The sequence below is a fragment of the Erythrolamprus reginae genome, chromosome 1 (genome assembly GCF_031021105.1).
Source record: "Erythrolamprus reginae isolate rEryReg1 chromosome 1, rEryReg1.hap1, whole genome shotgun sequence".
Classification (NCBI taxonomy): domain Eukaryota; kingdom Metazoa; phylum Chordata; class Lepidosauria; order Squamata; family Dipsadidae; genus Erythrolamprus; species Erythrolamprus reginae.
In genome coordinates this window covers 17736630-17763195 of record NC_091950.1, presented here as the reverse complement: position 1 = coordinate 17763195, position 26566 = coordinate 17736630, and the positions used below count along the sequence as shown (strand labels likewise).

The window sequence follows — 26566 nt, the reverse complement described above, 5'->3', positions numbered from 1 at the left end:
CTTGTGTTTCACCCTTCCCAGGCTCCTGGAGCCTAGGGAGGGTAAAGACGCTCTCTCCTATCCCCCCGGAGACTCTCTGGAAGCCAAAAACACCCTCCTGGAGCCTCTGTGCGAGCCAAAAATCAGCTGGTCTGGCCCACACATGCATATTGGAGCTGAACTGGGGCAACAGCTCACGTGCCAGCAGATATGGCACCCATGCCATAGGTTCGCCATCACTGCTCTAGCCTATTCCATCCCCCCTCCAAATGGCATAAGGCCAAAGATCCTTTACATCAGCCCATCCACCAAGTCAGGGAGGCAGGCAGGGAAGGTATGTTACACACCTTGTCAGCTAAAGAATTCAACTGGTGTGATCCAGGAAAACACATGTCTCTGTCGTCTTGCCCCCCCACCTGCAGAATAATCCCCCCCAAAGGTGACAGAGCCCCCCACCCAATCTCCTGGCCTCCAATAAGGAGTTAAAACATGTCCCCTGCAACCTTGCATGGGGAGCGTGCAGCCGTGGGGCTGGCTCTGAGAAACCCCCCCTCCCTTTGTGCCTTTCAAATAATTTAATAGTGTTTTATCATCCTCGCCTCCTTCTAAATTTTCTACCTTTTTAATCTACTGCTGTTATGATTTTAATACCTTGCTGGGCACTTCCCCAGAGTCCCTCTTTGAGGGAGGTGGAGGGTTCCGAAATGTACTAACTACTGTACCTTTCGGAGTATAAGACACACCCTTCCCCTCCCCCCTAAAAGAGGCTGAAAATTGGGTGCATCTTAAGACTCCGAATGGAGCTTTTTCGAAGCTTTTTTCCCCCAGCCCTAAGGAGGTGCTAACAATCTTCCCAGCTTGCAGGATTTTTTCACTCCTACTCTAAAGAGGTTTTTTTTTTCAGCCTGAAGTCTTTGCAGGCTTGTTTTCATTGCTAATTTGTCTGAATAATTTATTTCCAGCCCTAAGCAGGGGATAAAATAATGTGCTGAAGCTGACCAGCCTAAGGACGCTAGCCAGATGAATACCTAGTCGGTAGGTTTTTGCCCCTATTTTAAATTCTCTTTCTGATCTTTGCTACTGGTAACATGTCCCATTTTTAAATTACTCTGGCAATTTACTCCTTGTATTAAATGGAACAAAAACAAACATATGGATGTAGTTTTGGCTTCCAATACAGAATGCAAAAAGTCTTCTTCTTCTTCTATAATAAGCTTTCAGAAAGTTAAATGCCTGTCCCCACCTACCCAACCTATTTCTTCCATCAATCTTTCTATCTTGCTCTCATCACTATCCCCTCGTGTATATTTAAAAGAGTCATCAAAGAGGACATAATTCTTGCTTGCAAAATGCCTCCTTCTCCAAGCAGGGTGGAATTCAGCCAGTTAGAAACATAGAAACATAGAAGACTGACGGCAGAAAAAGACCTCATGGTCCATCTAGTCTGCCCTTATACTATTTCCTGTATTTTATCTTACAATGGATCTATGTTTATCCCAGGCATGTTTAAATTAAGTTACTGTGGATTTACCAACCACGTCTGCTGGAAGTTTGTTCCAAGGATCTACTACTCTTTCAGTGAAATAATATTTTCTCACGTTGCTTTTGATCTTTCCCCCAACTAACTTCAGATTGTTAGGAACCGGTTCGGGAGAACTGGTAGTAGCAACCTGCGGGTGGCCTGCCAGCCCTGGCACTATGCCGTCTTACTTAAGAACGTTTTGAACCCAGGCGCATATGTGCAAACTGCGCCCAGCTCAGGCGCGGAAGGCATTTTTGGTGCTGGGCAAACCGGTACAAAAATTATGTGAATCCCACCTCTGCTGCGTTAGCAATTCATAGGCTACAGATCATAGGCAGTACTAACCGGGACCAGTATTGGGCTGCAACCAATATGGGCTGCGTATGTACGTCCCCAGGCAAATTTGGCTTCTGTGCATGTGCCGCAAGCAAAATCCTCATGCGAGGACATTCACGCGCATGAGATTTCACCGATTTTCAGTGTTTTTTACTTCTGTGCAGGCACAGAAGCAAAGAAATCGCCAAAAATCGCTGCCTGTGAATGCACAGAAGTTGAATCTCAGCAACGGCGCACCCCGCGCGGGTCACTGGGAGCACACTGGAAGCGCCGGCAAAGGGGAGCCCTTCACGGACCCCCTTGGTGCCGCCCCCTTAACTTCCAACTCAAAAGGATTTTCCGTTTTTGATTGTTATGGAGTTTAAGAAGTGAATTAATGATTTGACCTCTTTAAAAAAATACATAAAAAAAAATCAGGCCATTTTTTTCCCCTAGGGAAGGGGGGCAAAATAGATGCCTGAAGTTTCCTTCAAGTTTTGAAGTACAGTGATACCTCATCTTACGAACTTAATTGGTTCTGGGATGAGGTTTGTAAGGTGAAAAGTTTGTAAGACGAAACAATGTTTCCCATAGGAATCAATGGAAAAGCAATTAATGTGTGCAAGCCCAAAACTCACCCCTTTTGTCAGCCAAAGCGCCCGTTTTCGTGCTGCTGGGATTTCCCTGAGGCTCCCCTTCATGGGAAACCCCACCTCTGGACTTCCGTGTTTTTGTGATGCTGTGATTTCGTTGAGGCTCCCCTCGCTGGGAAACCCCACCTCTGGACTTCTGTTGCCAGCGAAGCGCCCGTTTTTGCGCTGCTGGGATTCCCCTGCAGCATCGCAAAAACACGGAAGTCCAGAGGTGGTGTTTCCCATGGAGGGGAGCCTCAGGAGAATCCCAGCAGCACAAAAACAGGCGCTTCGCTGGCAACAGAAGTCTGGAGGCGGGGCATCCCAGTAGCCGCGGCTTGGGTTTGTAAGGTGAAAATAGTTTGGAAGAAGAGGCAAAAAAATCTTAAACCCCGGGTTTGTATCTCGAAAAGTTTGTATGACGAGGGGTTTGTAAGACGAGGTATCACTGTACTCATTTCAACCTATTAACACAATTCTCTGAAAAAAAGACTCTTATAACACCACTATTCCCAAAATAAATAAAGAACTTACCATATTTTTTGGAATATAAGATGCACCGGAGTATAAGATGCACTTGGCTTTTGGGAAGGAAAATAGGGGGGGGGGGGGGGGGAAGAAAATATCTGCCTACCAGATATTCATCTGGCTAGCATCCTTAGTCTGGTCAGCTTCAGCACATTATTTTATCCCCTGATTAGGGCTTTAAAAAAAAACTTTATTTGCAGAGAGTAACAATGAAAGAGCTTGCAAGCCAGTAAGAACTGGGAACATTGTTAGTACCGGGCTAGGGCAGGAAAGAAACTGATTCGGAGCACCTGTCTGGGAAGAGTTTGATCTGGTGACACCTGATGAAGTGGACAAGGCCATTGGAGCTGTGAGTTCCGCCACCTGTTTACTGGATCCGTGTCCCTCCTGGTTGGTCTCGGCCAGCAGGGAGGTGACACGGAGCTGGGCCCAGGAGATTACCAACGCTTCCTTGGGGAGGGGAGTTTTTCCATCACTCTATAAAGAAGCGCTTGTGCGCCCCCTCCTCAAGAAGCCTTCCCTGGACCCAGCAGTACTTAACAACTATCGTCCAGTCTCCAACCTTCCCTTCATGGGGAAGGTTGTCGAGAAGGTGGTGGCACTCCAGCTCCAGCGGTCCTTGGAAGAAGCCGATTATCTAGGTCCCCAGCAGTCGGGCTTCAGGCCCGGTTACAGCACGGAAACCGCTTTGGTCGCGTTGATGGATGATCTCTGGCGGGCCCGGGACAGGGGTTTATCCTCTGTCCTGGTGCTCCTCGATCTCTCAGCGGCTTTCGATACCATCGACCATGGTATCCTTCTGCACCGGTTGGAGGGGTTGGGGGTGGGAGGCACTGTGCTTCAGTGGTTCTCCTCCTACCTCTCTGGCCGGCCGCAGTCGGTGTTAGTGGGGGGTCAGAGGTCGACTCCGAGGTCTCTCCCTTGTGGAGTACCCCAGGGGTCGGTCCTCTCCCCCTTGCTATTTAACATCTACATGAAACCGCTGGGTGAGATCATCCAAGGACATGGGGTGAGGTATCATCAATATGCCGATGATACCCAGCTTTACATCTCCACCCCATGCCCAGTCAACGAAGCGGTGGAAGTGATGTGCCGGTGCCTGGAGGCTGTTGGGGCCTGGATGGGTGTCAACAGACTCAAACTCAACCCGGATAAGACGGAGTGGCTGTGGGTTTTGCCTCCCAAGGACAATCCCATCTGTCCGTCCATTACCCTGGGGGGGGAATCATTGACCCCCTCAGAGAGGGTCCGCAACTTGGGCGTCCTCCTCGATCCACAGCTGACATTAGAGAACCACCTTTCAGCTGTGGCGAGGGGGGCGTTTGCCCAGGTTCGCCTGGTGCACCAGTTGCGGCCCTATCTGGACCGGGACTCATTACTCACAGTCACTCATGCCCTCATCACCTCGAGGTTCGACTACTGTAATGCTCTCTACATGGGGCTACCTTTGAAAAGTGTTCGGAAACTTCAGATCGTGCAGAATGCAGCTGCGAGAGCAGTCATGGGCTTACCCAGGTATGCCCATGTTTCACCATCACTCCGCAGTCTGCATTGGCTGCCGATCAGTTTCCGGTCACAATTCAAAGTGTTGGTTATGACCTTTAAAGCCCTTCATGGCACTGGACCAGAATATCTCCGAGACCGCCTTCTGCCGCACGAATCCCAGCGACCGATTCGGTCCCACAGAGTGGGCCTCCTCCGGGTCCCGTCAACTAAACAATGCCGGTTGGCGGGCCCCAGGGGGAGAGCCTTCTCTGTGGCGGCACCGGCCCTCTGGAACCAACTCCCCCCGGAGATCAGAACTGCCCCTACTCTTCCTGCCTTCCGTAAACTCCTCAAAACCCACCTTTGCCGTCAGGCATGGGGAAACTAAACATCTCCCCCTGGGCACGTTGAAGTTATATATGGTATGCCTGTATGTGTGTATGTTAGTATTGGGGATTTTCTTAAACTTATAATATTTTAATTAATTGGATTGTATTGGATTGTTTTTCACTTGTTGTGAGCCGCCCCGAGTCTTCGGAGAGGGGCGGCATACAAATCCAAATAATAAATAAATAATAAATAAATAAAGTCAGAGGAATGAAAAAAACCCTGCAAAGACTCAGGGCTTGGAAAACATTCTTCGCAGAGAGTAGCAATGAAAGAGCCTGCAAGGTCAGAGCTGGGAAGATCGTTAGCAGCTAGTTAGAGGTCGGGGTGGGGGAGCTACATTCAGAGTATAAGACACACCCAAATTATCAAAAAGGTGCGTCTTATACTCCGAAAAATACGGTAAGCACCTTCCCTGGGTGCAACAAAGTTTACCTATCCCTGCACTTACAGGTTTAGCAGCCCATCCTACCTGTATTTCCCAAGGAGCCAAAACCACGGGGTTTCATTACCTGTAAGGATGATGTTTGGGATGTTCCCGTGGCTGGTGTAACTGAGCTGCTGTGGGTCCTGGAGGCTCCCGTGGCTCCCGGTCAGCCCCATCATGGCTGCCTGGGAGTAGTTGAGGGTAGAGCAGGGGCTGTACAAGCTATTGGAGCTGATGGCGTTCTCAATCATGTTGAACTGCTCGAGCTGAAGGAAGGAATCCTGGAGATCAGATCAAAGGCCTATTTCTAAGGCCACCAGAGGTAGGAGGTGAAGGCCACCCTTTTCTCCCCTAGTTCTCCCCCACCCCACCCCACCCTACTTTTGAGACAGACTGCCTCTACCAGACATAGATCCCACTTGCCTCTATTGAGGCTACCCTTGAAAAGCGTTCGGAGGCTACAACAAGTCCAGAACGCAGGCGCGCGAGCTGTTGTGGGTGTACCTAGGCGCAGATGAAGAACTGAAGAAACTTCTTGGATGAGAAGCGAAATGTCTTTTTCAGGATTGGGTTGCATAGAAGTCAAATTAAATAAATAAAATAAAAACCCAGGAGGTCCAGCTGCCTCTTGAAAAAAGGCATCTTTGGGACAATGTAACGTTAGAGAAATGAGTTGTCCTTGGGGCATCTCTGCTGTTGTTAATGAAAAGCTCCTGACATCCAATAAGAGAGGTGGGTAGCAGCTTGCTTGGTATGTACGTACCATGTTTCCCCGAAAATAAGACACTGTCTTATATTAATTTTTGCTCCAAAAGTTGTGCTACGTCTTATTTTCGGGGGGTGCCTTACTTAAAGCAGCTACCACAAGATCTGAGGGGACAGGGTGAGACGGAATGGGAGTCGGGATCTGACACGCCCCTCCTGGCCGCCCGCTTAACAGCCTCCCAGTCTCTACTGTCTAACCGCTCCAAGCTGCAGGAAGGGTAGGGCTGGCTGCAATACCGGCAGCTTCGGGGGCTCCTTTCCTTAGCGGTTCGTTTTGTTATCTGTAGGCAGCTGCACCAACTTTTTCCTTCCCGGCGGCGGCGATGGTGGCGGCTTCCTTCGAGGAGCAGCAGCGCCGGGAATGTCACATGATGAAGGGAAGCAGCCGGAGCCGCCGCCGGGAAGGAAAAAGTTGGTGCAGCTGCCTAGAGATAACAAAATGAACCGCTAAGGAAAGGAGCCCCCGAAGCTGCCGGTATTGCAGCCCACCTTACCCTTCCTGCAGCTTGGAGCAGTTAGACAGTAGAGACTGGGAGGCTGTTAAGCGGGCGGCCAGGAGGGGCGTGTCAGATCCCGACTCCCATTCCGTCTCACCCTGTCCCCTCAGATCTTGTAAACGTATGTAAACTTGACTACGCCTTTTGGGGAGTGCCTTATATTAGCAAATTCTGCAAAACCTCTGACATGCCTTACTTTCGGGATAGGTCTTATTTTTGGGGAAACATGGTAAGTATGAATGTATGTATGTATGTATGTATGTATGTATGTATGTATGTATGTATGTATGTAATTTATTCAATTTTTTTAATACCGCCCTTCTTCTTAGACTCAAGGTCGGCTTAAATGTTAGCAATAGCACTTTTTAACAAAGCCACCATATTGCCCACATAATCCAGGTCCTCATTTTACCCACCTCGGAAGGATGGAAGGCTGAGTCAACCTTGAGACGGTGATGAGATTTGAATCGCTGACCTTCAGATCTACAATCAGCTTTAGTGGCTTGCAGTACTGCACTCTACCTATTTTAGACTTTTTTTAACGTTATGCTTTTAATTCTGCTTGAGCTAATAAATACAGTTAAAATCCCTTTATTCGCTGGAGTGTTCATTGTCTTCGGATCACTGATCAGTGGATCAGGGATCCACTGATCACTGTCCTGACACCTGACAAAACGCAGCCAAAGTCTTAATGTCCCCACTTTGTCACATACTTTACGACAGCTTCAATGGACCTTATTCCGAAACAAGCCCCAAAGTCCAGTAGGCATCCTTACTTCCCGCATCTTCCCACCAGAGGGCAGCAATGCACCACAGCTGGACACAGCAGACCTTGAATTATTGCCCTATTTTTTATTCCATTAAATTCTTCTATCCTATTTATTTTTCAGCGTTGGCTGACCTTGTCTGGATTTGTAAATTAAGAAGGATCGGGCCTCAGCAGTACTTGGATGAAAAACCGTCAGTGGTTTCCAGAGCTGTAGGCTCTGGATTAGGAAGGAAAAAAAAATAGGAGGGGAGGGATCGCCACAAGGCAAAAAACAATCCATATCTGCATTGTTGCCCCAAAAATTGCATGGGTGGATCTTTGCAATCCCAGGAATCAAGGCCAATTTTTAAACTTATTTATCTTTTTGCATTTATACTTTGCTTACTCATTCTTGTGATGCACAAAGAATGGAAGTCAGAAGAGATAGAAAAGCGCAGAAGTTTTAACGAGATTTGCACTTCAAAGTCATTCAAGACTGCGATAGCAGAATGAAGGTGTTTTAGCCAGTGATATACGATATAATATAATTAAATTAAATTTAAAAGATGGTATCTTCTACTGTTCAGCAGCAAGACACCAATAACCTCAGAACTGTAGCAATCAGGGGGCAAAAATCAACTTAAGAAACACGGGGCCATTCATTTTAATTTAGGAGACAGGTGAATCTGTGAAATAATTTATGTTGAAATTTATCTTCCAAAATTGCCAATGGATTCACTTAATCACACTCCCCAATTAAAATAGATTTACTCTAAAAGTGCTTGGGAAATGTGGAGCTTACCAGAATCACTTCTCCTTAGCTAGAGAAGTCAACTTTCCCTTAAATATATTGCAGAATTCCCAATAAACAGCTCTTTCTGCGCTGGGAAAATTCAATATTGAACTTAATGCAGGAAAGAGGAGGAATCTCTGTAGAAGCTCCTTGGAAAGAGGCAGAATTTCAGAATGGCACTTGGTGAAATTGACTCCCTTGTCAACCAAGTATCTGCTGGAGATTCTTGGTACATTTCTGCTCTAGATCAGTCCTTGGTTTTCTCAATTCCATTACAAGCAGTCCTCGGTTTATGGCCACAAATGGGACCCGAATTTCAGTTGTTAAGTGTGTGTGTAGCATATTATTGCTGATAATGAAAAGGGAGACTAGTATAGATCTATTTCAGTCTTATTATGCTCTCATCAGCTACCCATACCCTTACCGGGATTTGAACCTGCAGGGTATGGCTAGCTCAGGGGTAGGCAAACTTGGCTCTTCTATGACATGTAGACTTCAACTTCCAGAATTCTTGATCTAATATGATTGGCTCAGCAATTCTGGGAGTTGAAGTCCACAAACCATACAAGAGCCAACCTTGCCTACCCCTGGGCTAGCTGATGAGGGCATAATAAGCTCAAAATAGATCTATACTAGTCTCCCTTCCTTTTCATAATCAACAATATGTTACACATATATAGTTTGTTGGCTATAAACTAAACAGTGTCGACTAAACAATGTCGTTTGGCGGGCCCCAGGGGAAGAGCCTTCTCTGTGGCGGCCCCGTCCCTCTGGAACCAACTCCCCCCGGAGATTAGAACTGTCCCCACCCTCCCTGTCTTTCGTAAACTACTCAAGACTCATTTATACCACCAGGCATGGGGGAGTTGAGATATTCCTTCCCCCTAGGCCATTACAAGTTATGCATGGTATGTCTGTGTGTATGTTTGGTTTTATAATAAGGGTTTTTAGTTGTTTTATTATTGGATTGTCACATGCTGTTTTTATCATTGTTGTTAGCCGCCCCGAGTCTATGGAGAGGGGCGGCATACAAATCCAATAAATTATTATTATTATTATTATTATTATTATTATTATTATTATTATTATTAAACTGCCTTAGATATGGCCCCTGGAGGGGCCAAGAGGCAAAAAGAAAGCAGTATACTCCTCCCATATTTAAGTATACCAGGGGGATTCAACAAAAAGACACACACACACATGTACAGTGGTACCTCTACTTACGAACTTAATTCATTCCGTGACCAGGTTCTTAAGTAGAAAAGTTTGTAAGAAGCAATTTTTCCCATAGGAATCAATGTAAAAGGAATAAATGCATGCGATTGGGGAAATTCCTAGAGAGATTCCTAGAGAGGCCCCACGGAGGCTTCTCCCCGCCTTTTCTGGCCCTGTTTCCTCCCAGGAGATTCCTAGAGAGGCCCCACAGAGGCTTCTCCCTGCCTTTTCCAGCCCTGTTTCCTCCCAGGAGATTCCTAGAGAGGCCCCATGGAGGCTTCTCCCTGCCTTTTCCGGTTACAGTTTCGAAGGCTCGGGTTTGTAAGTGGAAAATGGTTCTTGAGAAGAGGCAAAAAAACCCTTGAACACCCGGTTCTTATCTAGAAAAGTTTGTAAGTAGAGGCGTTCGTAGGTAGAGGTACCAATGTACCGTGTTTCCCCGATAGTAAGACCCCCCCGATTGTAAGACATATGGGGGGTTTCAGGGGGGTTGGCTAATATAAGCCATACCCCGAAAGTAAGACATATGTCTTACTTTCGGGGAAACACGGAAGTATTCAAAAGAAAAAGGAAAAAAAAGAAGAGTGTTTTTAGGCTCCTATCTCCCGATCTAAATTGCTTTTGAGCAGACCGGATTCGCGAGTGCCGGTGCATCCGCTCAGGTGGGGAAAAAATAAATAAATGTTAAGGCGCGGAAGGTAATCCGATCGGTTTGAGAGCCGGCTTCTCCTTCGCGCGCCCTGAATTCGCTTCGCCTCGCCTCCCTCAGCCACCTGCGCTCTGCATATGCCTCCGAGATGCAGACCCCCTTCGGGCACGCCGGGTTTCCCAGAGGCTGACAGCCCAGCCTCTCGTTAACCCGGCTGCCGACGGGAGGGCAGCCAGTTGCGAGCACAGTGGAGGGAGGCGGAGGGAGGGGAGAGGGAGCCCGCCTCCTCCTTCCCCGAGGTTGGACGGCGGTAGAGGTTCTGCAGGCGGCAGCGACGGGATCATTTCGGGTCTGGGCGGGCTGCTCTGTTGCTTTTTTCCCAGCCGCTACTGGAAGGGCCCGGGCAATGCCCCCAGCCGCAGGCGCAGAAGGCTTAGCGGGGACCAGCACCGTCCTTCGCTTTGCCAAGCCGGGGAAGAGGCGGTGGCAGCGAGGCGAAGGACGGCGCTCCCCTCCGCTCGGCTCGCTTCGGACCAGCGCCGTCCTTCGCCTTGCCGCGGCGCCACCGCCTCTTCCCCGGCTTGGCAAAGCGAAGGACGGTGCTGGTCCCCGCTAAGCCTTCTGCGCCTGACTCGGCGAGGCGAGAGGGAAGAAGGAGAAGCGCAAGTGGATGCGGAGCGCCCGGGAGGCATTTATCCGCCCGGGAGGCATTTATCCGTCCTTCGCTTTGACGGCGCTGGTCCGCCTGCTCGGCTCGCTTCGGACCAGCGCCGTCAAAGCGAAGGACGGATAAATGCCTCCCGGGCGGATAAATGCCTCCCGGGCGCTCCGCATCCACTTGCGCTTCTCCTTCTTCCCTCTCGCCTCGCCGAGTCAGGCGCAGAAGGCTTAGCGGGGCTCCCTGGGCAAAGGCCAGGGCGCGGTGGCGGGCAAGGCGCATAAAAAAAACCCGGGCAAGAAGAGCCCTCCGGGAACAGCTACCTTCACCCTGTCAGTGGAGGCGGGAAACGGCGGGGGGGGGGTCTGAAAGGACACGCGCGCCGCGACGTTCGCACGTGGCTCCATGCCTTCCCGGCACCCGTAGTCCCCTTCACTTCCTTTGCATCGCGTCCCCCCCACCCCCCCAATCGTCCGGCCCGTAAAGCGGTACGGGGCTGGGGGTGGGTGGACGCCAAAGCCCGAAGACGAGCCGGCCCCGGTGCCCAGGACAATATAAGACATACCCCCAAAGTAAGACACAGTGGGGCTTTTGGGGGTAAAAAGATAGTAAGACACTGCCTTACTATCGGGGAAACACGGTATATGCCGATTGCCAAGCACCTGAATTCTGATCACGTGACCCACAGGGATGCTGCAATGGCCGTTAAGTGCAAGGACGTTTCGTAAGTCGCTTGTTGTAATTTTGAAATGGTCACTAAATGAATGGTTGTAAATTGAGGACTACCTGTACGTAAATGAAGTACATTTCCCACTCACCTGATGGGATAAAGCGTTTGCTTGCCTGGCAGTCATCTGCTGATCGTAACAAGAGTCACCAAAGACGCTCCCTAGGATAGACGTTTGCTGTAAAAAGAAAAACAGAAATTAATGTATCCAGTTTTTCATCTAATTTTTGTACTTTCAGAGAATTCGTCTGTCTCTTTTCCACCCCAAAATGGTGTTTCTGGGTTTTCCCATTACATTTTGTTGACTCTGGGATTGATTTGCTCAAATTCTACTGGGGAGAAGTTACTAACAAGGCAGCGTTCTCAGAGTGATAAACAGAAACAGAACTCTTATAAAAAGGAAGGATAATTTGGAGTGGGAGAAAAAAGGATTGGGAAATAGAGAAAAGGATGAATTCATAGCACTATCCCTCCTAGATACTGACCGCAGAAGTAGAACGTAGATTGGGGAAAGAACACTACCATTCAGAAACATTTCTGCATGTAGATTTTAAACATTTGGGAAAGGGACGGGCAAACGTAACCTTATGACATTAGAAAAGTAGCTTTTGGTGAAGAGGACAATTATATATTGATAGATAAATCATATATGGGGGTCATTCTTTGTGAATTGAACAAGGCGTCCACTTGACTGATCTTTGCAGCCGCCTGTTACTTAAATCGAAGGATTGTTAAGGCTGGGGGACAACATGGAGAGGTTAGAGCAGTGATGGCAAATCTTTTTTTGGTTTGTGTACCAAAAGGATGTACATGCGTTCTATCGCTCTATCTATCTATCTATCTATCTATCTATCTATCTATCTATCTATCTATCTATCTATCTATCTATCTATCTATCTTCTATCTATCTATCTATCTATCTATCTATCCATTATCTATCTATCTATCTTCTATCTATCTATCTTTCTATCTTTCTATCTTTCTATCTATCTATCTATCTATCTATCTTCTATCTATCTATCTATCTATCTATCTATCTATCCATTATCTATCTATCTATCTTCTATCTTTCTATCTTTCTATCTTTCTATCTTTCTATCTTTCTATCTTTCTATCTATCTATCTATCTATCTATCTATCTATCTATCTATCTATCTATCTATCTATCTATCTATCTATCTACCGGATTTATATGCTGCCCCTCTCAGGGCGGCTTACAACATCTAATAAGAAACAATGAAATACAATGGCTAAATCTAATTAATTAAAACAGATAGCTAACCTAAAATCCCCAATTATTTAAAAAATCAAGTTACAGGTATGTGAGATTAGGTGGAGATACAAATAATGCTAAATAGGTAGGCATATAAATTGAATCATTTTGTGTGTGTGGGGGCACGTTATTCCTTATTCTAGATTTTAATCTTCAGAATTCCCATCTGTCCTGTTGGTCGATGCCCACACATTTGGGAAAGCATCCAGATTGGGGGGTCAAGGGCCATATGCTGTATAATAATAAAAAACCCTGCACTGCATGTAAGGTAGAATAAAGATTCTGTAAGTATTAGATGCGAGCATTGCAAGCTTTGATGAGGGAGTCTTTTTGCCATGCAAGTACCTTTCGTTCCCTTAGAAAAACAGGAAACGTGGAGTGGGGATGAGAAAAAGTCCCTTCCCTGTTTCGTTAATAAATTCTGGAAGTCTGTTATCTCCAATGATCAATACCATGTACATTTTATGGAGGCCTGCCTTTTCCCCCTAAACATAGAAATATAGAAGATTGACGGCAGAAAAAGACCTCATGGTCCATCTAGTCTGCCCTTATACTATTTCCTGTAGGAAATAGGATGGATGGATGTTTATCCCAGGCATGTTTAAATTCAGTTACTGTGGATTTACCAACCACATCTGCTGGAAGTTTGTTCCAAGCCTCTACTACTCTTTCAGTAAAACAATATTTTCTCACCTGATGGTTGAATGAATTGATTGAGTGAATGTTACCTGAATCTTTTAATTTTTAGGATGTTTTTAAAGTTTTTTTTAATTATTATAAATTGGATCAAATTGTTTTATTGTGTATTCCTTGTTTGTTGTGAGCCGCCCCAGTCCACGGAGAGGGGTGGCATATAAATCCAATGAATGAATGAATGAATGAATGAATGAATGAATGAATGAATGAATGAATGAATGAATAGTGCGTGCGCGCATGTTCTTTCAGCACCCAAGGAAAAAAAATGGTTCGCCATCACTGGTATAGTGATGAAAAGAACACCTTTGAAAAGTGTTCGGAAACTTCAGATCGTGCAGAATGCGGCCGCGAGAGCTATCGTGGGGCTTCCTAGATTCTCCCACGTTTCTACAACTCTCTGTGGCCTGCACTGGCTGCCGATCGGTTTCCGGTCACAATTCAAAGTGTTGGTAATGACCTTTAAAGCCCTTCATGGCATTGGACCAGAATACCTCCGGAACCGCCTTCTACCGCACGAATCCCAGCGGCCGATAAGGTCCCACAGAGTTGGCCTTCTCTGGGTCCCGTCGACCAAACAATGTTGTTTGGCGGGCCCCAGGGGAAGAGCCTTCTCTGTGGCGGCCCCGGCCCTCTGGAATCAACTCCCCCCAGAGATTAGAAAGGCCCCCACCCTTCTTGTCTTTCGCAAGTTACTCAAGACCCACCTATATCGCCAGGCATGGGGGAACTAAGACATCTCCCCCAGGCTTTCTTATATTTTATGTTTGGTATGTATGTGTTGTATGGTTTTTAAATTGTTGGGTTTTTTTAATATAATTTTATTATTAGATTTGTTCCATTGTTATACTGTTTTTATTGTTGTTGTAAGCCGCCCCGAGTTTTCGGAGAGGGGCGGCATACAAATTTAATAAATAAAATAAATAAAAATAAATAAATAGGTTCTCCTGCATGAGAAGGCGGCTGGACTAGAGGACCTCTAAGGTCCCATCCGGCTCTATTCTGGTTCTGATTCTGTAGCCTAAACGAAAGCAAAGTGTCGTCTCAAAAACTTGGATGTTGCTACTGTACCCGAGGCGACCTTAGCCAGTTCGCACCACTGCAATGCTTGAAAGATCCAAATTTTAAAAGGTAAAAACTGCTAGAGTTGCAATTCTCCCTGCCCGCATTGTCTAGCCAGGCACCAGAGAAGTACCTTACGACGGGCCCTCTGGAGCCAAAGGCAGACCCTGCCAGGAGAGGCTGGCGGTCCGACAGGGAGGCTGCCACTCCTTAATTATAGTTATGGGATACTGAATTCTGGAGCTCACAAAAGAATGCATTTGAGTTTGTTTTTCGATGCTAATGCAGGTAATCCTCCTCGATCCACAGCTGAGCTTAGAAAACCATCTCTCTGCTGTGGCGAGGGGGGTGTTCGCATGGGTACCGCCTTGTGCGCCAGTTGTGGCCGTATAGAAACATAGAAGACTGACGGCAGAAAAAGACCTCATGGTCCATCTAGTCTGCCCTTATACTATTTCCTGTATTTTATCTTAGGATGGATATATGTTTATCCCAGGCATGTTTAAATTCAGTTACGGTGGATTTACCAACCACGTCTGCTGGAAGTTTGTTCCAAGCATCTACTACTCTTTCAGTAAAATAATATTTTCTCATGTTGCTTTTGATCTTTCCCCCAACTAACTTCAGATTGTGCCCCCTTGTTCTTATGTTCACTTTCCTATTAAAAACACTTCCCTCCTGAACCTTTGACATTTTTAAATGTTTCGATCATGTCCCCCCTTTTCCTTCTGTCCTCCAGACTATACAGATTGAGTTCATTAAGTCTTTCCTGATACGTTTTATGCTTAAGACCTTCCACCATTCTTGTAGCCAGTCTTTGGACCCGTTCAATTTTGTCAATATCTTTTTGTAGGTGAGGTCTCCAGAACTGAACACAGTACTCCAAATGTGGTCTCACCAGCGCTCTATATAAGGGGATCACAATCTCCCTCTTCCTGCTTGTCATACCTCTAGCTATGCAGCCAAGCATCCTACTTGCTTTTCCGACCGACCGACCACACTGCTCACCCATTTTGAGACTGTCAGAAATCACTACCCCTAAATCCTTCTCTTCTGAAGTTTTTGCTAACACAGAACTGCCAATACAATACTCAGATTGAGGATTCCTTTTCCCCAAGTGCATTATTTTACATTTGGAAACATTAAACTGCAGTTTCCATTGCTTTGACCATTTATCTAGTAAAGCTAAATCATTTACCATATTACAGACCCCTCCAGGAATATCAACCCTATTGCACACTTTAGAGCAGTGATTTTCAACCTTTTTTGAGCCGCGGCACATTTTTTATATTTTAAAATCCTGGGGCACACTCTCCTCTCTTTTTCCATCCCTGTCTCCTCCCCACCCCTGTGTGTGTGTTTGTATACACACTTTTGAACCATTTCAAAAAACAGGTGAGGGCTGGGGTTTTATCCTCTCTTATTCTTTGGGTCTTTTTATCATATGCTTTAAATCAAGAGTCACTTCTCTCTCTCTTTTGTTTCTCTCTCTTTCCTCTCATTCTGTCTCAATCATTTTCTCATTTCTATTTTTTTTCCTCCCCTTTTGCTCATTTCTCTCTCTCTCTCCCTTCCTCTCCTTTTCTCTCTCTCTCTCTCTTGCTTTCTTTCTCTAACACTTGTTTTCTCTCTCTTTCTCTCTTTTCTTTCTTTCTTTTTCTTTATCTCTCTCTCACACACACACACACACACACACACTCTCTCTCTCTCTCTCTGCAAAAAGTTGCGAGACCGGAACCTGAGCTTCCTTCTTCACGGCACATCTGACCATGTCTCACGGCACACTAGTGTGCCACGGCACACTGGTTGAAAAACACTGCTTTAGAGTCATCAGCAAATAGGCAAACCTTCCCTACCAAACCTTCCCCAATGTCACTCACAAACATATTAAAAAGAATAGGACCCAGAACAGACCCTTGTGGCACACCGCTTGTAACCTGACTCTGCTCAGAATACTCGCCTATCTGGACAGGGAGTCACTTCTCACAGTCACTCACGTCCTTATCACTCAAGGTTCGATTACATCAATGCTCTCTACATGGGGCTGCCTTGGAAGAGTGTTCGGAGACTATAAATTGTGCAGAATGCAGCCGCATGAGCTATAGTGGGACTACCAAGATCTGAGCTGCACTGGTTGCCAATTGGTCTCTGGGCCCAATTCAAAGTGCTGGTTACGACCTACAAAGCCCTACGTGGCTTAGGACCAGATTATCTCCGGGATCGTCTTCCACCTCATGTATCTTATCGGCCAGACAATGTCAACTGATGGGGCCTAGGGGAAGAGCCTTCTCTGTGGCGGCCCCGGCCCTCTGGAACTCCCTCCATCCGGAGATTAGAACTGCCCCCTCCCCTCCTGGTCTTTCATAAAGCTTTAAAAACCTACATATGCCTGGAGGCTGTGAGTGATAAGACTGTCTCTGGCCGATACGAGATATGATTGATGAATGCGCGTGAGTGTACACGGGGTCTTTTAAAATGTTTTAGTAAATTTTCATTATTTTTATAGTTATTAGATTTCTTATAGAAACATAGAAGTCTGACGGCAGAAAAAGACCTCATGGTCCATCTAGTCTGCCCTTATACTATTTTCTGTATTTTATCTTAGGATGGATATATGTTTATCCCAGGCATGTTTAAATTCAGTTACTGTGGATTTATCTACCATGTCTGCTGGAAGTTTGTTCCAAGGATCTACTACTCTTTCAGTAAAATAATATTTTCTCATGTTGCTTTTGATCTTTCCCCCAACTAACTTCAGATTATGTCCCCTTGTTCTTGTGTGTTTTTCCTATTAAAAACACTTCCCTCCTGGACTTTATTTAACCCTTTAACATATTTATATACTACTGTATTGTTATATTTAATGTTGTACGCCACTCTGAGTCACCTCGAGAAGGGCGGCATAGAAATCTAATAAATACACTCCGAAAAATACAGTATAACATTTATAGGCTGTCCCCAGTCCATTATAGCTCTGGGCAGTGTTCTGGCAGTAATGCTATGCCCACTCACTGAACTCTTTTGGATGAGCAAAGTGTTCAGAAATTTAATCCAGACCGTGTGACGTTAATGACCTTTCTCTCTTCCCTTTAGGTTGAAGGTGAAGAGCTAAGATATGAGCCGAGGTGGCGAAGTGGGTAGACTGCAGTACTGCTGACTGCTAGCTCTACAGGTCAGCGGTTCAAATCTCACCACCGGCTCAAGGTTGACTCAGCCTTCCATCCTTCTGAGGTGGGTAAAATGAGGACCCGGATTGTGGGGGCAATACGCTGGCTCTGTTAAAAAGTGCTATTGCTAACATGTTGTAAGACGTCCTGAGTCTAAGGAGAAGGGCGGCATTAAAAAAAATCAAATAAATAAATAGGCTCATGCGCAGCTTAAGTTCACCAGCAATTTATTCAGGACAGCTACAGGTAGTCCTCAACTTACGACAGTTCCCTTTAGTGACTGTTCAAAGTTACAATGGCACTGAAAAAAATTGACTCCTGTTTTTTTTCCACAAATGACCACTACAGAATCCCTGCAATCATGTGATCAAAATTCAGATGCCTAGCAACTGATTCACACTTACGACTATTGCCAGTGTCCAGGGATCACATGACCACACACACACCTTTCCATGGAAAGGTCGCTTGTTCAGCAAAAGGAACTGCAGAGTTTTGAATCTAAATCTAGAAATGCATCAGAGTCCCCATAGCAGTGATGGCGAAACTATGGCACGGGTGCCACAGGTGGCATGTGGAGCCATATCTGCTGGTACATGAGCCATTGCCCTGGCTCATAGAAACATAGAAACATAGAAGACTGACAGCAGAAAAAGATCCATCTCGTCTGCCCTTATACTATTTTCTGTATTTTATCTTTGGATGGATATATGTTTATCCCAGGCATGTTTAAATTCAGTTACTGTGGATTTATCAACCACGTCTGCTGGAAGTTTGTTCCAAGGATCTACTACTCTTTCAGTAAAATAATATTTTCTCATGTTGCTTTTGATCTTTCCCCCAACTAACTTCAGATTGTGTCCCCTTGTTCTTGTGTTCACTTTCCTATTAAAAACACTTCCCTCCTGGACCTTAATTAACCCTTTAACCTATTTAAATGTTTCAATCATGTCCCCCCCCCCCCTTTCCTTCTGTCCTCCAGACTATATAGATTGAGTTCATTAAGTCTTTCCTGATACGTTTTATGCTTAAGACCTCCAACGTGCATGTGTGTGCCGGCCAGCTGATTTTTGGCTCACACGGAGGCTCTGGGAGGGCAGTTTTGGCTTCCAGAGAGCCTCTGGGGCGATGCGGGAGGGTGTATTTAACCTCCCCCGGCTCCAAGGAAGCCTTTGGAGCCTGGGGAGGGCAAAACACCAGCCTATTGGCCCCACCAGCAGCTGGGAAACAGGCCGTTTCTGGCCTCCAGAGGGCCTCCGGGGGGCAGGGGAAGCTGTTTTTGCCCTCCCCAGGCACTGAATTATGTGTGTGGGCACTCACACATGCGTGATTGTGTGTGTACATGTTTTTTCAGCACTCAAGGGAAAAAAGGTTCACCATCACTGCCCTATAGGAATGCGCATTAAATAACCAAGAAGAATCAGAATTTTATGACATTTGGCAGAAGGTATTATACTTGGTGGGAAAGAAAGAAAAAGAGATACGTGTGTTGTTATATTACTTTGAATATTTGAATTTAGTAGTTAAATTGTATCAGATGGTGATTATTTACAATATAAATGTAAATGCTTCCTTCTTCTCTTAAAAATTTCTATATAGATTTTCATAAACTTGTACAGTGATCCCTCGAGTTTCGCGATCTCGATCTTCGCGAAACGCTATATCGCGATTTTAAAAAAAATATTAATTTAAAAAAAAAACCCACTTCCGGGTTTGGCTTCGGGAGTCAGCTGGGAAGCGGCGCGGCTGTTTTAAAAGGTCGCAGCCGGCCTGGGGGGCTTCCCAGCACCCCCCCGAACCCCCAACCTGGGTCTTCCCGGCCGCCCATGCAAAGGGGAAACCCCGGCTCCTCGCTGATGCCCGCCGCTTGCCTGCCCGCCAGCAAGAGGGGGAAGACCCAGGGAAGGTTCCTTCAGCCGCCCAGCAGCTGATCTGCTCGGTAGCGCAGCAGCAGCGAGGAGCCGAATCGGGGTTTCCCCTTTGCGTGGGTGGCGGGGAACGCAAACTCCACCATCTACGCATGCGCGGCCATAGGAAAAAAAGGGCACGCATGCGCAGATGGTGTTTTTACTTCCGCAACCCTACATCGCGAAAAATCGATTATCGCGAGGGGTCTTGGAGTGGAGCGACTGTAGCTCCACTAAATGTTGTATGTCATGTTTGTTATGTTTGTTTTTAAAAACTAATAAAAAAATTTTTTTAAAAAAAGGAATGCGCATTATGCCTTTCAGAATCTCCTTAAAGAAGCTGCACCTTTATCTGGGCCTGTTGCACAATATTAGGAATATAAAAATTGAGTTAGAAACATAGAAACATAAAAGACTGACGGCAGAAAAAGACCTCATGGTCCATCTAGTCTGCCCTTATACTATTTCCTGTATTTTATCTTAGGATGGATATATGTTTATCCCAGGCATGTTTAAATTCAGTTACTGTGGATTTATCTACCATGTCTGCTGGAAGTTTGTTCCAAGGATCTACTACTCTTTCAGTAAAATAATATTTTCTCATGTTGCTTTTGATCTTTCCCACAACTAACTTCAGATTGTGTCCCCTTGTTCTTGTGTTCACTTCCCTATTAAAAACACTTCCCTCCTGGACCTTATTTAACCCTTTTACCTATTTAAATGTTTCGATCATGTCCCGCCTTTTCAGTTAACAGCACACTTGAAATCAATCACTCAGATTCCTAGATTGCTAACCTTCTTGTGTGGGGGAAAGACAAACAAACACGTAGCTACTCCATCATATTGGGAAATAAAAATATTTTTAGAATCTGCTAGTTTATATTTTCACCAGCTAGGGTCCTGCTCCCCTCCCAGCTATTGGGGGGGGGGGGAATCATTTTTATGACTGAGCAATGATGCAAACCCGTGTTATAAATGCTTTCCACCGGCTCAGTAGATCAGCAAGAATAGATGTGGAATTTATATAAATTTCCCCCCACGGAATCGTAAATGCAGTTTTAATAACTACCGGCAGCAAAAGCTGCTCCAAAGATATTAAAACTGGGAAGTTTTTCACTGGTTCAGCACTTCAGGATCCGAGATTAGTCCCTTTGCTGCCTTTGCAAAGAGCGCTGGGCAAACTGGAGAAGGGTTTTTACTCCGTCAACAGTTTTCCTCCTTCCCGTTTCATAGGAACTGGCTGAACACCCGATATAAGAAAACCAAGAGGTGGACTACAGCACCACTGCTTTGTCAGGGAAAGAGAAAGAAAAATGACTTTGAAGGCAGCTCAGTCCTTTAACCGAGCCTAGGACCCCCAGGCCTATGCAGCTCTTCACGGGTCTCTGGGCCTTGCAACGCTGTCAGAGTCCTTCAAGAGTTTCTCTTTCTCTCTCTCTCTTTCTCTCCTTCCCTCCCTCAACGCACAGACACAAACGCACACATGCAGGTAATCCTCTACTTAAATCCACAACTGAACCTGAAATTTATTCAGTGGTGGTGTAACTTTGAACGGTCGCTAAATGAACTGATGTGTGTGTGTAAGGAGGGAGGGAGAGGAAGGGAGAGGGGCGAGGGAGAAAAAGGGAAGGAGGGGGAGAGGTGGGGGGAGGAAGGGAGAGAGGGAGGAAAGGAGAAGGGGTGGGAGGGAGGGAGGGTGGGAGAGAGAGGGGGAGGAAGGGAGGGAGAAAGAGGGAGGGAGGGGGAAAGAGAGGGAGGAAAGGAGAGAGGAGGGAGGGACGGAAGGAGAGAGGAAGGGAGACGGAGAGGAGGAGGAGGAGGGAGGGGGAGGAGGAGGGAGGGGGAGAGGGAAGGAGAGAGAGGGAGAAAGAGGAAGGGAGGGAGGAAAGGAAAGAGGAAGGGAGGAAAGGGGAGGGAGAGAGTGGGAGAGAGAAGAAAGGATGGAGAGAGGGGGGAGGGAGGGAGAAAGAGGGAAGGAGGGGAAGAGAGAGGGAGGAAAGGAGAGAGAAGGGGAGGGAGGGAGAGAGGGAGGGAGAGAGAGGAAGGGAGGAGGGGAGGGAGAGAGGGAGAGGGTGGGAGAGAGAAGGAGGAAGGGAGAGAGGGGGAAAGGGACGGAGAGAGAGGGGGGAGGGAGGGAGAAAGAGGGAAGGAGGGGAAGAGAGAGGGAGGAAAGGAGAGAGAAGGGGAGGGAGGGAGAGAGGGAGGGAGAGAGAGGAAGGAAGGAGGGGAGGGAGAGAGGGAGAGGGTGGGAGAGAGAAGGAGGAAGGGAGAGAGGGGGAAAGGGACGGAGAGAGAGGGGGGAGGGAGGGAGAAAGAGGGAAGGAGGGGAAGAGGGGAAGAGAGAGGGAGGAAAGGAGAGAGAAGGGGAGGGAGGGAGGGAGAGAGAGGAAGGGAGGAAGAGAGGGAGAGGGTGGGAGAGAGAAGGAGGAAGGGAGAGAGGGGGAAAGGGACGGAGAGAGAGGGGGGAGGGAGAAAGAGGGAAGGAGGAAAGGAGAGAGAAAGGAAGGGAGGGGGAGAGAGAAAGGGCGGGAGAGGGAAGAAGGGAGAAAGGGCAGGAGAGAGAGAGGGAGGAGGAGGGAGGGAGAGAGGGAGAAAAGGAGAGGAAGGAAGGAAAGGGGAGGGAGAGGGAGGGAAAGAGATGGTGGGAGAGGGAAGAAAGAAAGGAAGGAGAGAGGGGGGAGGGAAGGAGAAAGAGGGAAGGAGGAGGAGAGAGGGAGGAAAGGAGAGAGAAGGGGGAAGGAGGGGGGAGGAAGAGAAAGGGTGGGAGAAGGAAGGGAGAAAGGGCAGGAGAGAGAGGGAGGAGGAGGAGGGAGAGGGAGAGAGAGAAAGAGGGAGGGAGGAAAGGAGAGAGAGGGAGGAAAGGAGAGAGAAGGGGGAAGGAGGGGGAGGAAGAGAAAGGGTGGGAGAGGGAAGAAAGAAAGGAAGGAGAGAGAGGGGGAGGGAAGGAGAAAGAGGGAAGGAGGAGGAGAGAGAGGGAGGAAAGGAGAGAGAAGGGGGAAGGAGGGGGAGGAAGAGAAAGGGTGGGAGAGGGAAGAAAGAAAGGAAGGAGAGAGAGGGGGAGGGAAGGAGAAAGAGGGAAGGAGGAGGAGAGAGAGGGAGGGAAGGAGAGAGAAGGGGGAAGGAGGGGGAGGAAGAGAAAGGGTGGGAGAGGGAAGAAAGAAAGGAAGGAGAGAGGGGGGAGGGAAGGAGAAAGAGGGAAGGAGGAGGAGAGAGGGAGGAAAGGAGAGAGAAGGGGGAAGGAGGGGGAGGAAGAGAAAGGGTGGGAGAAGGAAGGGAGAAAGGGCAGGAGAGAGAGGGAGGAGGAGGAGGGAGAGGGAGAGAGAGAAAGAGGGAGGGAGGAAAGGAGAGAGAAGGGGGAAGGAGGGGGAGGAAGAGAAAGGGTGGGAGAGGGAAGAAAGAAAGGAAGGAGAGAGAGGGGGAGGGAAGGAGAAAGAGGGAAGGAGGAGGAGAGAGAGGGAGGAGAGGAGAGAGAAGGGGGAAGGAGGGAGAGGGAGAGAAAGGGTGGGAGAGGGAAGGGAGAAAGGGCAGGAGAGAGAAAGGGAGGAGGATGAGGGAGAGGGAGAGAGGGAGAAAGAGGGAGGGAGGAAAGGAGAGAGAGGAAGGAAGGAAAGGGGAGGGAGAGAGGGAGGGAAAGAAAGGGTGGGAGAGGGAAGAAAGAAAGGAAGGAGAGAGAGGGGGAGGGAGGGAGAGAGAGCTGCGTGTGTGTGTAGTTGACTGGGCCATTTTTTTTACTGTGCCACACAAACTCTCATGGGGATAGATAAAATCCCAAGCGGGCAAGAAGAAAATCATAGAGCTGGAAGATATTAATTAGCTTATTGAGTCCAACCTTCTGAATAATAGAGACAATAAAAAGCAGCCACTGGGTCTCTTGTGTAATTTGTCCCATTAATAAACTGTCCTTATGAGGATTTTTTTCTGCAACGTTCCGTTGTTGTGGGGGAAATAGGAGGAGGTATGGGTATTAAATAGGTTTGCCCTTGAGTTGTTTATTTTTTTAAAAAAAAATATTTTGAAGGAGGGCTAATAAATAAAGAAGAACCTTCCTTCTTGTAACTTAAATTCATTACTCAGAGTGTTGCAATCTGCAACCGTTGCTGCGTGGCATTAAATTTATACCTTAATTCCTAGCTACCCAATCCTTCCAATTACTTTTCTGTGAACTGGGTCGGAACACAATGAAAAGCGCGATTCCTCCCAATGATTTGGAAATTATGCTTCCATGCAACATCTGCATTATTTGCAGCCACATCCTAATTCTTATTCATATTCGGTTTGGGATCCAGTATTATTCAAAAATAATTCTCATAAATACGACAGGTAACCTTCAACTATGATTCATTAATTAGGTGACCGTTCAAAGTTACGCCATTCAAACTTACAACGGGCACTAAAAAATGGGACGTAGAAACAGCCCTCAAGTGTGCAAACTGACACAGCATCCCTACAGTCACACAATTAAAATTAAGTTGCTTGACTGGCATGTATTTAAAAAGGATGTAACGTACTGGGCCCCTGTGGTCATCACTTACAACCTTCACAACCACCTTGCTTAACAACGGAGATTCTGGTCTGAAACTACCTACCATATTTTTCAGAATTTCAGATACACCTTTTCCCACCCTAAAAGAGGGTGGAAAAGTTGGTGCGTCTTATACACCAAATATAGCCATTTTTGGGCCCACCTCTGCATTCCATTTTTGCGAAAAATAGGCCATTTTTCATTTTTAAAAATGGTGGTTTTTTCTTCCTGAATCCACTGAAGCAATTTCCAGGCCTCCCAAACTTATGTTATTTATTTATTTATTTATTAGATTTGTATGCCGCCCCTCTCCGCAGACTCGGGGCGGCCTCTCTGCACCCTGTTTTACAGAAAAATGGGTGGAAAATGGGCCCATTTTTGCAAAAAAGGGGGGGGCACGCAGAGGATTTGGGAGGCCTGCAGAGTGATTCTGGGGACTGGGGAAGGCAAAAACATTTTTTTTCTTATTTACCTCTTCAAAGTCTTGGTGCATCTTATATGCACCAGTGTGTCTTGACCAAAAATGCAGTATATGCCCATCCCATCCCAGTACATTTTTGTTTTCTAAGTTAAGAATGTTGTCATTTTATTTCTTAAATATATTCTCTTCAGTCAGTTTCTTCAATCAAAAGTCCATCATCATTGATGTTTCTAACAGAATCAATCAAGAAGCCCATAAACCAGGAATAAAGACCAGAGATCTCTTCCAATCCTGTCCCCACAATCTGATATCCAGTATATCTAGTTTATTATGGCTTGTTATTGATTTCAATACATCTCTTATTATTCCAGGTATATACATGTTCTCTGGTATATTCAAGAGTAGACCATGTCTAAATTCAGTTTTTCCCTGAAAATAAGCCCTCCTCCAAAAATATTTCAGCTGGTCCCCATTTCTTCAGGTTAGAATTAGGGAGACAGAGCTGGAAATCAGATAAAACAGCAAGAAAACCCCCATCTTGCTCCAAGTGCCCCCAAATATCAAGACCTCCCCAAAAATAAGGCCAAGCGCTTATTTGGGGGTTCAAATATATGACAGCTCTTATTTTCGGGGAAACGTGGTATGGGGAGTTATTCCCACCACTGTGCTAATAGCTATTGGTATTCTAAGTGACATTTTTATCAAGATTGGCTGACTGAAGATGTGTGGACTTCAACTCCCAGAATTCCCTTAGCCAGCATGGCTAGTTGGGGAATTCTGGGAGTTGAAATCCACACATCTTCTTAATTTCTTCTACAAACATATTCTTTTTTTAAAAAGCTATCTAGATTAAAGTTGGTGCTATACTCTGTGGTTCACAATATAACGCTGTAACGCTCTCTACATGGGGCTACCTTTGAAAAGTGTTCAGAAACTTCAGATCGTGCAGAATGCAGCTGCGAGAGCAATCATGGGCTTTCCCAAATATGCCCATGTTACACCAACACTCCGCAGTCTGCACTGGTTGCCGATCAGTTTCCGGTCACAATTCAAAGTGTTGGTTATGACCTATAAAGCTCTTCATGGCACCGGACCAGAATATCTCAAGGACCGCCTTCTGCTGCACGAATCCCAGCGACCAGTTAGGTCCCACAGAGTGGGTCTTCTTCGGGTCCCGTCAACTAAACAATGGCACTTGGCGGGACCCAGGGGAAGAGCCTTCTCTGTGGTGGCCCCGGCCCTCTGGAACCAACTCCCCCCAGAGATTAGGACTGCCCCCACACTCCTTGCCTTTCGTAAGCTACTTAAAACCCACCTCTGTTGCCAGGCATGGGGGAATTGAGATTCCCTTTCCCCCTAGGCCTTTACAATTTTATGCATGGTATGTCTGTATGTATGTTTGGTTTTTATATTAATGGGTTTTTAATCGTTTTTAGTATTGGATTATTATTGTACGCTGTCTTATTATTGCTGTTAGCCGCCCCGAGTCTCCGGAGAGGGGCACCATACAAATCCAACAAATAAATAAATAAAATAAATAAAATAAATAAATAAATAAATATATTTATATATCCTAGTCTCCCTTTATTTTCAAATTAAGCAAAAACATGCTACACACACACACACACACACACACACACACACACACACACACACAAACATATATTCCTTACAACTTTAAACCTGGCAATTTTTAAGACTTGTGGATTTCAACTCCCAGAATTCTCCAGCCAGCTATGCTTAAAGTCCACATGTCTTAAAGTTGCCAAATATGAAGATCTCTATACTAGAGAAACATAGACAAAATTCAACAAGGCGATTTGGCTTATATACAGTGGCACAGTTCTGCTACATGTTTGTTCTAAAAACATTTTAAAGATTCAAAAAGCATAAAAATCACACAAAAATCATACTTTCCCACATACAGTGTTCCCTCGATTTTCGCGGGTTCGAACTTCGCGAAGAGTCTATACCACGGTTTTTCAAAAATATTAATTAAAAAATAATTTGCTGTTTCCCCCCCTATATCACAATTTTTCCTGTCCAATGACGTCATATGTCATCGCCAAACTTTCGTCCGCCTTTAATAAATATTTTTTTAATAAACTTTAATAAATAAACATGTTGAGTGTGGCTAAGGGAATTGGAAATTGTAATTTAGGGGTTTAAAATGTTAAGGGAAGGCTTGTGATACTGT

The 26566-nt window shown here is 46.2% G+C and overlaps 1 protein-coding gene across 6 annotated transcripts in view; it reads right to left on the bottom strand.

Annotated features, from left to right (window-relative positions):
• The window catches only part of CRTC1 (CREB regulated transcription coactivator 1), a 168702-nt gene that overhangs the window by 8044 nt on the left and 134092 nt on the right, over positions 1 to 26566 (bottom strand). For 3 of the 6 annotated variants that reach the window (XM_070745769.1, XM_070745802.1, XM_070745778.1), the window contains 2 exons: positions 11419 to 11505; positions 5361 to 5556 (listed from right to left, as the gene is read on the bottom strand). In XM_070745769.1, coding sequence (XP_070601870.1) covers positions 5361 to 5556; positions 11419 to 11505 — 283 coding nt within the window. The remainder of the gene's footprint in view (positions 1 to 5360; positions 5557 to 11418; positions 11506 to 26566) is intronic. The other 3 variants (XM_070745785.1, XM_070745810.1, XM_070745795.1) reach the window with 1 other exon arrangement.